Genomic DNA, 13665 nt, shown 5'->3' with positions numbered 1-13665 from the left:
CATAGATTCACATGCCTGAATCAGAATAGCAAGCAATAATGAGCACATTTCGCATAATACATTCGTAAAGACATAGTAATCTTATCACAAGTTGTTACACAGTTTACATGATACTCACAACCTGATAAGAAATGTGCGATAAATTACCTGGAAGGTGGGATGATAGGAAGAAGGCTCACCACTAATGAAATAGATGACGTAGGACAGCCTGCCCCACTGCTGCATCCTTCATAAGTTCAGAGTCCAAGCAGTAGTGCTTGGTGAACGTATGTGGTGTCTTCCATGTCGCCGCTCTGCAAATGTCGACAATGGATACCCCAGCAAAGAGCGCCAAGGAGGTGGAAACCGCTCTAGTGGAGTGTGCTCGTACTTTTGAAGGCAGAGGGTGGCCCGCCTGTTGGTGACAGAAGGCGATGGCCGCTGAAATCCATCTGGAAATGCTCTGTTTTGTTAAAGCTAAGCCTTTCCTGGGTCTGCTAAATGCAACAAACAATTGGTTGGACTTTCGAAATTGCTCCGTCCTGTGAAGGTAAAATTTGAGACATCGTTTGAGGTCCAATGAGTGAAGAGATCTTTCAGCCGCAGATGATGGATTCGGGAAGAAAGATCGTAGGACAATAGGTTCGTTGAGATGGAAAGAGGACGGAACCTTCGGTATAAACTTAGGGTTAGTCCGTAGAATGACCCTGTCGTTCTTGAACTGGATGAAGGGGTCTTGCACAGAAAAAGCCTGCAGTTCACTCACTCTCCTTGCCGACGTGAGCGCCAGCAATAGAGCTGTCTTCCATGACAAATATTTTAGATCTGCTCTGTGGATTGGCTCAAACGGGTGTTTCATTAGTTGAGTTAGTACCACATTTAGTTGCCATGTAGGTGGAGGTGCTCTAACTGGAGGGAAAGATCTGAATAATCCCTTCAGAAACTGTTTGATTAGTCTGTTGGTCCATAACGAAGCTCCACACGAAGATCGTCTGAACCTGGAGATGGCCGCCAGGTGGACCTTTATTGAAGCGTGTGCCAGTCCAGAATTGGCTAAGTGGAGCAAGTAGGGCAGAATTTGTGCTGGAGTAGAAGTGAACGGATGCAAATTCTGAGCTCTACACCACAAACAGAACCTTTTCCACTTGAGGGAATACGTCTTATTAGTACTTTCAGCCCGAGCCCGGGCTAAGACGACCCTGCATTCCTGCGGAATATCTAAATCCTGGAACTCTCTGAACTCAGGAGCCAAGCTGATAATTTTAGAGATGTTGGATCCGGATGCTGGACTTGTCCCTGGTTCATTGTGAGGAGATGTGGGCATGTCCTGAATAGAATTGGAGGTTCCAGCGATAGAAGGTGTAGCTCCGTATACCAGTGTTGGCGCGGCCACGCTGGGGCTATCAGGATCATGGTACAACTCTCTGCTTTCAGTTTCCGCAGAACCCTGGGGATCAGGGGAAACGGTGGAAAAGCGTAAGCAAAGACGTTGCACCATGTCATCGAAAAGGCATTCCCTAGGGACCTTTTCTGGGGAAGCCAGCTTGCGTAATGTTGGCATTTCGCGTTCACTTTCGTCGCAAAGAGATCCAGGTGAGGTTTGCCCCAACGGGAGAACACCGAGTCGAGCGTCTGCTGGTCGAGCTCCCACTCGTGGCAAAGTGAACGCTGCCTGCTTAGCGAGTCTGCCAGGGTGTTGTCTACTCCTGGGACATACTCTGCCCGCAGAGAAATGTCGTGTTGTACCAGCCAGATCCAGATTTGCTGAGATTCTCGAGACAACGTCCTGGATCGAGTACCCCCCTGCTTGTTCAGGTAGTGCATTGTGGTGGTGTTGTCCGTCCTCACAAGCACTGGGGAGTTCCTGATACGGGGCAGAAATGCTCGGAGTGCCAGGCGCACTGCTCTCAATTCCAGCAGATTGATGTGGAGTTGTTTTTCTGCCACTGACCATTGACCGTGTACTTGCAGTTCCTGTAGGAACGCCCCCCATCCTTCCAGTGAAGCGTCTGTGGTTATCACATGAGGAGAGACTGGGAGAAGAAAAGGGAGACCCTTGTTTAAGTTGTCGCCCAGAAGCCACCATCTCAGAGCTTTCTTCATGACCTGAGTGATCCTGATCCAGTCGTCGAAAGACCCTGTAGATTGGATCCACTGATTTGTTAAGGCTTCCTGTAGAGGCCGCATGTGTAGGCGACAGTGAGGAATGAGAAAAATGTTGGAAGACATCATTCCTAGCAATGATTTGAATAGTCGAACTTTGACTCTCTGCTTGGCCTGAATGTGGACAGCCAGAGTCTTCAGCTTGACCTGACGTTCTCTGGAAGGAAAGGCTTTCTCTTGTTGTGTATCCAACGTTGCTCCCAGGAAATTGAGACGTTGTGACGGTTGGAGAGTTGACTTTTCCTGGTTGAGTGTTAAGCCCAGATTTTTGAATAGATGAAGGCAGGCCGAAGAGGACTTGGCTGCGCCTATCCGAGTCGGAGCTTTGATGAGCCAGTCGTCTAGGTAGGGAAAGACTTGGTGATGATGCTGGCGAAGGTATGCCGCTACTGGTGACAGACACTTCGTGAAGATGCGTGGAGCTGACTTCAGGCCGAATGGTAAAACCCTGAACTGGTAGTGCCTGCCTGCCACTGCAAACCTCAGAAATTGTCGATGACTCTTGTGAATGAGGACATGAAAATAGGCATCCTGGAGGTCTAAGGATACCATATAGTCTTTTGGATTGAGTAGGTGTAATACCTCCTGGAGGGTAACCATACGGAAGGACTGCTTCTTGAGGTATATATTTAGGTTTCTCAGATCCAGTATTGGTCTCCATTGCTTCTTCTCCTTTTTTCTGACCAGGAAGAATCGGGAATAGAATCCTCTCCCCTTCTGACCTCGAGGAACTCTCTCCACTGCTCTTTTCTGGAGCATTAGAGAGAGCTCCTGTTGAAGTAGGCGTAGATTCTTGTGCTGCATAGGACATGGTGGGTTCGGAGGAGGATGTTTCACAAACTCCAAAGTGTGTCCGAAGCGAACTAACTGCAGCACCCAACGATCTGTTGTAATTTGTTTCCAATTGTGAAGGAAGTTGGTAATTTTTCCTCCAACTGCGAATTGTGGAGAAGAGGTGGAGGTATGCTGGAGAAAGCAGTCATTGGCGTCTGTAATTATCCTTCTTTCCTCCTTTCCCTCGAAAGGACGACTTGTTGTAGGAAGCTCGTCCTTGTTGCTGTCTCTGCTGATATTGAGGCTTGTACTGCTGAGAAGAGTTATAAGCGGACTTGTAACCTTGATAGCTGCCCCTATTCTGCTGCCCTCTACCTCTGGATCCTCGAAAGGAATTAGTTTTGTATTGTAGGGTGCCTAAGGCTTTCGCCGTGTCGGTATCCTTCTTAATACCTTGCAGCATATCATCGATATGTTCACCGAAGAGCAGTTCGCCATCAAATGGCATGTCTAGAACTTTGGCTTGCACATCAGGCCGGAATGCTGTGGCTTTTAGCCAGCCCTGGCGTCTCAAAACCGCTGCTCCTGCCAGTTGACGAAATCCTGTGGAAGCGATATCTAAGGCCACATCGATCATCTCTGAGGCAGAGCGTTCGCCCTCCAGCAAAATTTTCTTAACCTCTTCTTTCTGGTCTTCTGGGATTGCCTCTAGATATGGAGCTATATCTGCCCATATCTGTCGATTGTAGCGACCTAGTAATGCTAGAGAATTTGCAGCCCTGACTGATAGGGCGGACATAGAAGAAAATCTTTTGCCGATGGCATCAAGTTTTCTCCCCTCTTTATCAGGAGGCGCTGTTATTGCCGCTGACGGGTTGCTAGACTTCTGCTGAGCGGCCTGTGATATAACTGAGTCCGGTTTAGTCTGGCCAGTTAAGCATGCGGGAGCAGTGTCTGGGGCTTTGTACTTCCTTTCAAGTCTAGCCGGCACTGGAATGAGTGAGGAAGGATTTTTCATAATTTTAAGTCCTTGCTCCCATATATAATCGATTACTGGGATGGATCGAACAGATCTTTTGAAGGATTCCTTAAAGTCATGGAGGAAACAGTCCTGCGTTTCCGAAGCTATTTGGATGTTGAATCTCGCAGCCGCTCTCCCTACTATATTATGGAATCCCCCTAAATCTTCAGGGGGAGAATCATCCTGTACTTGCTCTGGGGATGCCGGATCCTGGTTGTTGTTATCATCAGAATCCTCATCATGTATTTCACCTTCCTCATCTTGGACTTCATCATGTCTCACTTCTTCCTCATATTCATCCTCATCAGAAGAAATTTGAGGAGGCAATTTCTCATGCTCAGGATGCACAACCAGCGGAGGTGGTCGCTGGCGACGTTGAGGTGTTGGAGCTTCCTGCTGTGCTGGCACTCCTGAAGCAGGAGCAGAAGACGGAAATCTTTGTTTATAGTCTGAAATCAGAAACTGTAGGTCAGAGACAATTGAAGCCGGGAGGCATACCATAGGCTGAACAGTGGTATGCTGCCGAACTTCTTCTTGAATTGTCACCTCTTCGAGATCTTCACAGTCTGAACTCTCATGAACCTTAATGTTAAGATGAGAGGGACTGGATGCTATGGGAAACATGTTCTCCACGTCAGGGTCTTCTGCCTCCAGAAATTGCGTTGGCAGCAGTTGCTGGACTTTGCTAGGTGAAGTCATCTCTGGTGTCACCATGCATGATGACATCTTAAAATGGGTATAGGAATACTTCAGTGACGGAGAGCCCTTTGATTGTAGATTCATTGTAGCGTCTGATGGAGCGTCTACAATAGTTGACATGTTATCATACATTCTCATCGTCGACTGCATCGACGTCGATGATGTCCTCGTCGACGACAATGCCCTCGTCGACGGCGGCGTCGACACTGCAGAAATCAACGACGACGACGGCTTCGTCGACGGTGTCCTCGTCGACGGGCTCGACGACGATGGAGTCGTCGTCGACGGTGTCGTCGTCGACGGTGTTGTCGTCGACGGTGTCCTCGTCGACGGTGTCCTCGTCGACGGTGTCGTCGTCGACGGTGTCGTCGTCGACGGTGTCGTCGTCGACGGTGTTGTTGTCGTCGACGGTGCCCTCGTCGACGGAGTCCTCGTCGACGGTGTCGTCGTCGACGGTGTCCTCGTCGACGGAGCCGTCGTCGACGGTGTATTCGTCGTCGACGAGGAAGTCTTCGTCGACGGTCCCGATGTCGACGGTGTCTTCGTCGACGGTGGCTTCGACGACGACGAAGTCCTCGTCGACGATGAACTCGACGATGGTTTCTTCATAGACGCTGGAAGCCTTGTCTTCGTCGACGATGAAGCAGACGTCGACGGGAGCGTCCTCGGCGGTTTTGTGAGAGGAATAACAGAAGGTATCGACCTACCCATCGTCGACGACGTTGTGGCAGTGGAAGCCATGGAGAAAGTAGTCGCCGTGGATGTCGAAATGGAAACTGTTGACATCGTCACAGGCAGGCCAGAAGATACCACCGCAGGCTTTTTGAAGGCTGTCATCTGAAGAGAAGGCTTGACCTTAGGATGACCCTCCACAGATTTCGGCTTCTTGTGAGGAGGCACAGCAGACTGACCTGGAGATGTCTGTCGAGGCCTTTTAGGAGAGGAGTGGAAACTTCTGAAGGAACACTCACTCTCACCTGAGGAGACTTGGTCCTTGTTCCTCAGTTTCTGGAGCCACAGAAGCAGTCGCCCTTCCCTGTCTTTCAATGTCTTGACCGGGAGAGTGCGACAAATCTTACATTCCTTGGCAGAATGCTGAGGATAGAGGCAGTACAAACAGTCCTCATGCTTGTCCTCTATGTGTAACCTCATTTTACTACATGAGGCACATGGCCTAAAAAGACCTTTTTTAGGAGTAGTAGACATATTAAATACTAATACTCCTTTTCCAACTGAACTTGAAGAAAAAGTAGTCAAAAAACCAAAGATATAGGAAAAAACCTGAGCAGAGCTCAGTGGAGACTCCTCTGCACGACGTGCGGTAGAAAATCTGAGGGACTAGGGCTCCTTCCAGGAAGGTGAGAAGGGTGATGGTAGCTGATTGGCTCCTGGCCAAAGTTTGGTCCTTTTTACATAAGGACCTAGATAGGCTACTAATGTGAGGCCTCTGGCCTAGTACTAAGTATATGTCTATGTGACATTACTATTGTTATTTACCGGGGACTCCTACCCCGACGACGGGGAATGATTCAGGCATGTGAATCTATGAAAGATACCCATAATACTGGATAAACTAGTTTATCCTGCCTGTCTCCTCCTTTTATTGAAGATTATTGTTTACAACCCCTCCCCCTGGCTCTGGCATTTGTATGTAGCAGAACCCTGCACTCCCAGAATGGCTCCATCACCCCAGGGGCAACTTATCACCTAATCAAAGCAGCCTGGCTAATCCACTTAACTCTGACTAATCAGGACAGAGTTGGAAGGCTTACATTTGGCTTGTTGGATTTATCCATACCACTCTAGTAAGTCATCGAATTATATTTGTATGATTCTCCTGGCAGGAATTTTTAGTTCATAACTTCTTGCTGTATTAACCTATGAGGCTGGGGATCTGCAATGGGGAAAATAAATAGGGCAATTTCTCCAACACCAGGGCTTTTTAAACATCTTTTATACGGGCCCTGCCTATATCTTCAGGGCCCCCCACCCCAGGAACATCTGAGGGATAATTTAGGTGGTCTGAATATGTACAAATATTGCTGATCCTCACTCCGTAGTGCTGCTAACACAAACATCGATTTTGGGAAGTCCTTTACTACACTGTGAAATGTGCAAATTCACTAAACCCAAGGCATATAAAACTTATTTTATAAGGGTCCTCCTTATAAATCCCACCACAGGGACACCTAGGGGAGACCCCGGGGATACCTAATATTAAAAAACATTATAGTTTATTTTTTAAGTGCCCCAAACATCAAAGTCAAGTTTGGAAACACTCTTCAATTTAAAAGCAGTTTTGCAACACAGGGCTGCTTTTAAACTGACCTCAGGCCTCTTCAGTGTGTACATGCAAGGACAGAGAGGGCTGCTGTCCTCTAAGCTGCCTTTCCCTATGTTATACTAGGGACTTAAAGGTAGCTTTAATCTCCCTGCCCAATTATGTACTAGGGCCTTATAGAAGAAGGTATGCCAATCGTAGGGGTGCGCTAACCTATAGTGTACATTAGTATATGTACGTGTTTTCATTGTATTCTAAGTGTGTCTTCAGCATAGCACCGGCCCTGGGCTTGATTAGGCAGAGCAGAGGGACAGTCAGAGTGAGTTACCACCAGTACCAGTCCCCAAACCAATGGGGGTGCCCAGGACACAAGGATGAATTTACAACAATATTGTACCTCATTTTGGTGCACTATATAAAAAGCCAGCTTCCTACAGGCACCAAATGGTTTAAAACCAGCCGACTTCTAAGGGAACATTCTGTTGCCAAGGGAGAAAATATCTCAAAAAAGTGTTAACAAACGTTTTTTTAAAACATCAGTCAAAAAATGCCTGGGGGTAGCTTCGACAGGATCCGCACTATCTGGTACGGAAAGGAAAAAACTGATGTCAGTGCACTGTGGTGGCACCTATATTGGGGCCATGCTCATCATTCCTGGTGCAGATGAAGACAACAACGCTGACTCAGAGCTGAATGGCACCATACCATCGTTCAGGGGTACTGCTTTAAAAGTTTCTGGATCCATCCTGACTCCTGGGGCTAATTCTAAGGTATGAAAACTGCAGCTAGAAGTCTTTATTAGATAAAGCATTACTTATTGTTTAAGTAATATATTCTTCAGATAGATAGTTCAAACTGCAGATTCCCACCTTTGAAAACAATACCAAAGCTGTACCCTCCCAAAAGTAGTGGGTCTGGGGAATGCATCTTACAACAGGAATTCTTGCAGGATCATGTAGGCAAAATTATCCTCTTTGTGGATCCGTTAGTTGATACAGTAGTCTGGTGAATGTATGGACAGATGTACATATTGCATCCTGGTAGTTGTCCATCATAGGAAAGCGTCTACCCAGTGTCACCACCTACCACAGAGAGGACACAAGTCTGAAGAACCAACTTCAGAAAAAAGTTGGTACAGGGCGTCTGAGCAAAACCAAAAGTTCACTGATGTGACTCATAGAAGTGATGGCATGGAGAAAAAAAACTTGATTGTTGAAAGTCTCAATTTGCAACTGTGATTAGGCTCAAAAATTGAACTCATCATCTAGTTAAGGACCAAATTACGGTCCCACTGCAAAAAGCATTTGAAAGGGTGACTGGAATATAGAGAGTTGATTGGACATATAAAGAAAAGCCAAAAGAGGTGATAAGTAACACTTAACCCCCCCCCCCCCCCCCCCCCCCCCACCCCACGGCAGAGTTCTGCCTCGCCAGAGACAGAACAAAAGAACATCTAACAGTTTGGCTTGGAGCGGATCAACCTGTCTGTCCCCACACCAAGTGACATATTTAGACCAGTGTAGATTGACTTCCTGGATGAGCGTTAAACTGCCAAAACCACATCCATCACCTGTGGAGTGTGGTTAAAGCCACACAAACTTATCTTTGGTAACGTCTTATCTGGTAGAGTCTGTCTAGCCATGATTCCTTACCTTAGAATTATCCCTAGACGTCAGACTGGATCCAGAATTTTTTGTGAGTAGTGACACTGCGTGTGGGTAGTAGGCATAGTTGTCTGTATGGAGCTATAGGCCAACAGTACTGTGAGGGAAGCAAGTTAAAACAGGAAAGTACTTACTCGTGCTCCTGCTAACTTCCTTTAATGCGCGCCGGGCAATTTTCGGGGTAGTGGCTAGGGAGAAGAACCAAAAAGGTTAAGTGCCGTGTCAATGTAATAAATGTAATCATGAGCAAACATTTACATTTCATAATTGTTAGACTTAGTCTGAGCTCTAACCAGAATGCAGTACAATCCTGTACATTAATCCAATTATGCAAATTGGTGAACTGTATATACACATAGCTTTAGGACTAGAAAATATACACGCATGGTTCTGATGAACAAGTTACTTATCTTTGGTAATGCTCTTTCTGGTGGATACTCTCTCTACCTAAAGATTCATCATCTTTTAACTAGTCCCCCACACATTAGACTAGACCCAGAAACTCAAAAGGAGTACTCCTGCACACCAATAGATAATATCATGCAGCCCTGCACTGCTAAAGTTCCTCAACGTAAGTGTAAGCACACATAGGCCCAATGTCACCATTTGCTTTCTTGCCCTCAGACACAGCCCACCTGCAAATTGGCTGGAACAGATTGCAGATCTCTAGCTATGGGCCTTTTTAGGTGGGAGTCCATTCCACAGAATGGTGAGGATTGGTAGGGAATTAGCCATTAGATTGTATGAGGAAAGTGGTGTTTGACATGGTGTGGCTGTGCTACATCACTGAGTAATACATTCACAATACTACCTCGGGTCCAGTTCGGCTTGTATATAACCTTAGCTCAACCCTGGGTAGCTGTGGCTTCGAGCAGGCAGGCTTAAACAAAGGAGCAAGTGCAAAACGGACAAGTTACTTACCTTCGGTAAAGCTGTATCTGGTAAAGACATGATCTTGTAGCAGATTCCTTACCTTTGAACTTCCAGGAATCAGGCTGGATCCGGAATATTTTTCTTATCAGTACCACTGCGTGCCGGTAGCTAGCATCGATCGACTATCTTTGACATCGGTAGCGTTGTGTTAGTCGGAGGTGGGACCGTGGAAAGTTTTAGACTGGAAAATCCGTCAGAACAGAGCGGTCAAACAGGCCTCTGAGAACCTGAGAATCCAGGCAATAGTGTCATGCACCCCGAACTCAGATCTTGACAGGGCTAGAAGAAGGACCAAGGAAGGACTACCCTACTGCACTGTGGAACCTGTAGAGAGGCGGCTCTGGCATGGACCCCACCTGTTGAACCTGGTGGCTAGCAAAGGAGAGGGACTGTGCCTGCTGTGTCCTCCAGAGCAAAGTCAAAGCCAAGAGATCCAAGGGTCAGTGAGCTTGCCACCTGTTCACAGAACAGGGGCACAACAGCTGAGAAGCCTGCAGGGGCAAGTTGGTAGCACAACATCTTCAACCCACCACAAAGTGACACAGTGCAGCATCAGGGACCAGGACCCAAAGCTTAAAGTTGCACCCGAGTTTGCTGAAACTGGGAGTGTCATCAGAGTGTGTCTGGCAACTCCAGAGGATAAGTTATGAACCCAGGAATGTTGGCCCTTGATTGAGGAATGCTTCACCTGCTGAGGTAACAATTTCCGAGGGCCTTGCTGTTTCCCATGACAAGCTCCCTACTGGAGTTGGTCATCTAAAGTGACTCCAAGAGACAGCATTCTCCCCTCTTAATCTTCCCTGGGTCCCCTCTGCCGAGTTCTTGATCAGGTCCCCAGCGCCAGGAAGCCGCTCGGCCATCGCGCGCTTTATTAAATATTTTATTCATTCATTCATTCATTCATTCATTCATTCATTAAAGCTAACCCAAGCATTTTAGTGAAAAAGTCTCACATTTGTTGATTTTCCCAATGCTTTTCATATTTGAGTGAAATGCTCTGATTTACTGTACTTTATAAATTCCATATCTCTTGAACCCTCCAGTTCATCTTTTTCCTTGTGTGTCTAAAAATACATTAAAATAGTCTATTTTTATAAACTGGAGACAGATATTTTGGGATGTCTTGTCTGTTTCTTCTTCAATTGTTATGGTGCTGTTTAAATGTTTTAGACTTATTTCTTTGAATAAGCCTTGCTGCTCATAGCCACTGTTACCCAGGGTTGAGCTGAATGATTAATAAATGAACCGTAAGTGTACTAAAGGTGTTGGTATGTGTATTACATAGTGAAGACGCACAACCACACCATATAATACACCCCATTTCAGGTGTATCCTGCAATCTACGCTGTGTGACACTGAGGCCTACGAATAGTGAGTACTGCTGGGGGAAGGGAGGGGGGGGGGTTGGTGTATGCAGGGGACTGCCTTCCACCCTTCTCCATCCTCCATTCTCCTCTCGTTCCCTTACCGCCACTGCTTTAAATGGGCCGGTACTCACAGGTACTGAGTACCCGTACTTATATTTTTCTGTGTTAGTACCAGAACTTCTATAGGCCTGAGGAGAGTACCAGAACTCACTTGGGCCTGTCCGGTGTTGGACAAAACGGTCACGCTACCCTGACCATTTTCCAGTGAGCAGTCACTGCTTTAAATATGATGCATAGGTTCACCCTCGACGCTGAAGTGTGGCAAAAACTAAGGGAATCTCTGTAAAGGGAGCCGTTTGCTGTAGTTTACCCCTCCTTCTTAGCCAGCTGCATCTGTTGGTGCCCATGATCCCACAAAAGAGAAGACCTGAAATTTCCAGTCAGGACCCAGGGAAAAATACTGAATAGGATTTTCGAGAAGGCCATCATGTCCTCTGCAGGTGGCCGCCTCTCGGAAGCAGAGTCAGCCTTAGCCTCAAACTGGAAGTCAAGTGCAGATGTATAAAAGGAAAAAAAGGGGTAATCCATGAAACGTACGGAAAGGAATAAGAGTTGACTACAGCTGCCACATTTGTTAGATAGAAAATGAACCAAACAAATGCCCTTGCACAACTTCTTTTTCAGTTCGATTTTAATCATCATCTTTTTCATTTTGAAAGAGTATTTTTTTAATATAGTTGAAAAAGATGATTAAAATCGAACTGAAAAAGTAGTTGTGCAAGGGCATTTGTTTGGTTAATTGCTCCTTGAACTTACATGGAAATAACTTCTGCAGTGTTTTGTTCGTTGACACTGGTAATATACACCAGTAGAGCTTGAATCATGGACATCAATTTTCCAAAGTGCTTCGGTAGCGGAAGTGACATCACGCACCTGTTGAACTCTGGCGATCAACTTCTGTTTACTGGTTAGGGACTAGTGGAAGGCCAAGGTGGAAACTACAGAACGAAAACAAGGCTCTTAGAACGCTGTTTACTTTCTGTTCATGTCTTTGAGTACAAGAGTGGCAGATGCTAACCCTAATTGACATCCGTGGTGCGAAAGATATTCCTTGACACATGGGTCTCTTTGGATTGCTATTCTATGTCAGTACCGAACGCTTGAATTATGCTTTCTTTACTGAACTTTCACAGTCGCCAGTAGAAACAAGAGACCACACAAAACATATTATAACAAATAGAAGCCTAAAAAAACCTGCCCTAGCCACTTTGTATTTTGTTCATACACATCTGATCTGGGTGATGATTTTCCACCTAGTTTAAGATACTCTCCTCTGCAAACAATGCAAGATGCACACCATTATAACCGTACTTAAGTGGGGTCTTCAAGTGTTTATATGTAACGAGTAGTACGATTTAAAGTTGCTATCACGGCTACCTAGCTTGGATTTGACCTGGAACTAGTCATTCGCGGAATGCAATGAAAGTTCATCAAATTGGAGAGCAAATGTTGGGAAAGCAAAGGGCATGAGAACACTGCATTGGAGAGAGAACTGGACTAAAGAAAGTAGAAGATGGACAAGAAAGCACACGTGAACGCACCGGATGGAGAGCACGGTGAGGCGGTGTAGAGCTTTGCATGGGAGATAGAGGAATGGGGACACATACATGGAAGGACGTAAGTTGATTCAGCACACAAAGGAGCCCATAATAAGTAAGAACAGATTGGAAGAGGCTAGACCAAATGAGTAAATTGGAGGAGAACACACAATGGAGAAGCACAGAGGCTTGCACAGAGCACTAGATGGAGGAAAAGAGAAAGATAGAGAGAGAGAGCGAGAGAGACACGCACCGAAGTAGTGAGCACAGGATAAACAAGAACAAGCTGTAGAAAGACAACACGTCCGGATATTATCACAGAGATAAACAGCACGGGCAAGAGCAGACAAAATCCATGTCATGTCATGTAAATAACAGAAATATTACAATTAAAAAAGTTTGATCGCAAAGGTATGCCCTGTCGATTTGCCTGTAGAAAAGGGACTAAATGTTCCCCCTCTTCAAACAATGGCGCGGATGGTGCCTCACTCCATGCACAGGGAAAGGGTGGCGTGAGAGAAACACTGCATTTGTGGTCGGTGGGTAGGGAGAGGGCTCAACATGAATCAGGAGGGTGAGAGCGGCCCACTTTGAAGCTCCGAGGTGGGCTCCTGTGGTGCCCACCTCGGCATTTGCATTGAAATAGGTCTCGCATTCACACGATTTTGAGCTATTGGCATTGTAAATGACAATGCCTTCTATTTATGTTTTGGGTTTGTAAAACATAAATACAAGGCATTGTTATTTTCAATACTAATAGCTTGAAAACGCAATAAACCTCACCATCGATTCTATACCAAGAGAAAGGGCGCTTTAGATATATAAGGTGAAAGAGCAAACACCCCGAGTGGCACAGATGAAAGCACAACTAGAATACAGAAGGTGCACAGCGGCAGGTGGAGGTTAAACAGAGCCGGTCCTAGGCCTTCTGAGGCCTTCTGAGGCCCCGGGCGAAAGGGAAGATGTGAGGCCCCTCTAAGTGCCTTACTGCCTGCGCGAGTGCGCTTTTCCCTACTCTGCGGGGCCGGCAGGGGGCCCCCTGAGCGCGAGGCCCTGGGCAGCTGCCCATACCGCCCATGCCTAGGACCGGCCCTGAGGTTAAATGGTTAACCAGGTTCAGGGCTGATGTTTCAAAAAGGTTGGGCGCTCTCCCAGGTGGCGTTTCCGTCCAATAACGCTATGAATA

At 46.5% G+C, this 13665-nt stretch overlaps 1 protein-coding gene across 1 annotated transcript in view; it reads right to left on the bottom strand.

The window, feature by feature from the left end:
- Positions 1-13665, bottom strand: part of LOC147724906 (uncharacterized) — a 1184129-nt gene that overhangs the window by 55676 nt on the left and 1114788 nt on the right. Inside the window, exon 16 of the mRNA XM_086918126.1 lies at positions 8716-8769. Coding sequence (XP_086774252.1) covers positions 8716-8769 — 54 coding nt within the window. The remainder of the gene's footprint in view (positions 1-8715; positions 8770-13665) is intronic.

This window comes from Lissotriton vulgaris, chromosome 4_1 (genome assembly GCF_964263255.1).
Source record: "Lissotriton vulgaris chromosome 4_1, aLisVul1.2, whole genome shotgun sequence".
Lineage (NCBI taxonomy): Eukaryota > Metazoa > Chordata > Amphibia > Caudata > Salamandridae > Lissotriton > Lissotriton vulgaris.
The sequence above is the reverse complement of the archived record's forward strand: the minus strand, read 5'-3'. Positions and strand labels throughout refer to the sequence as shown.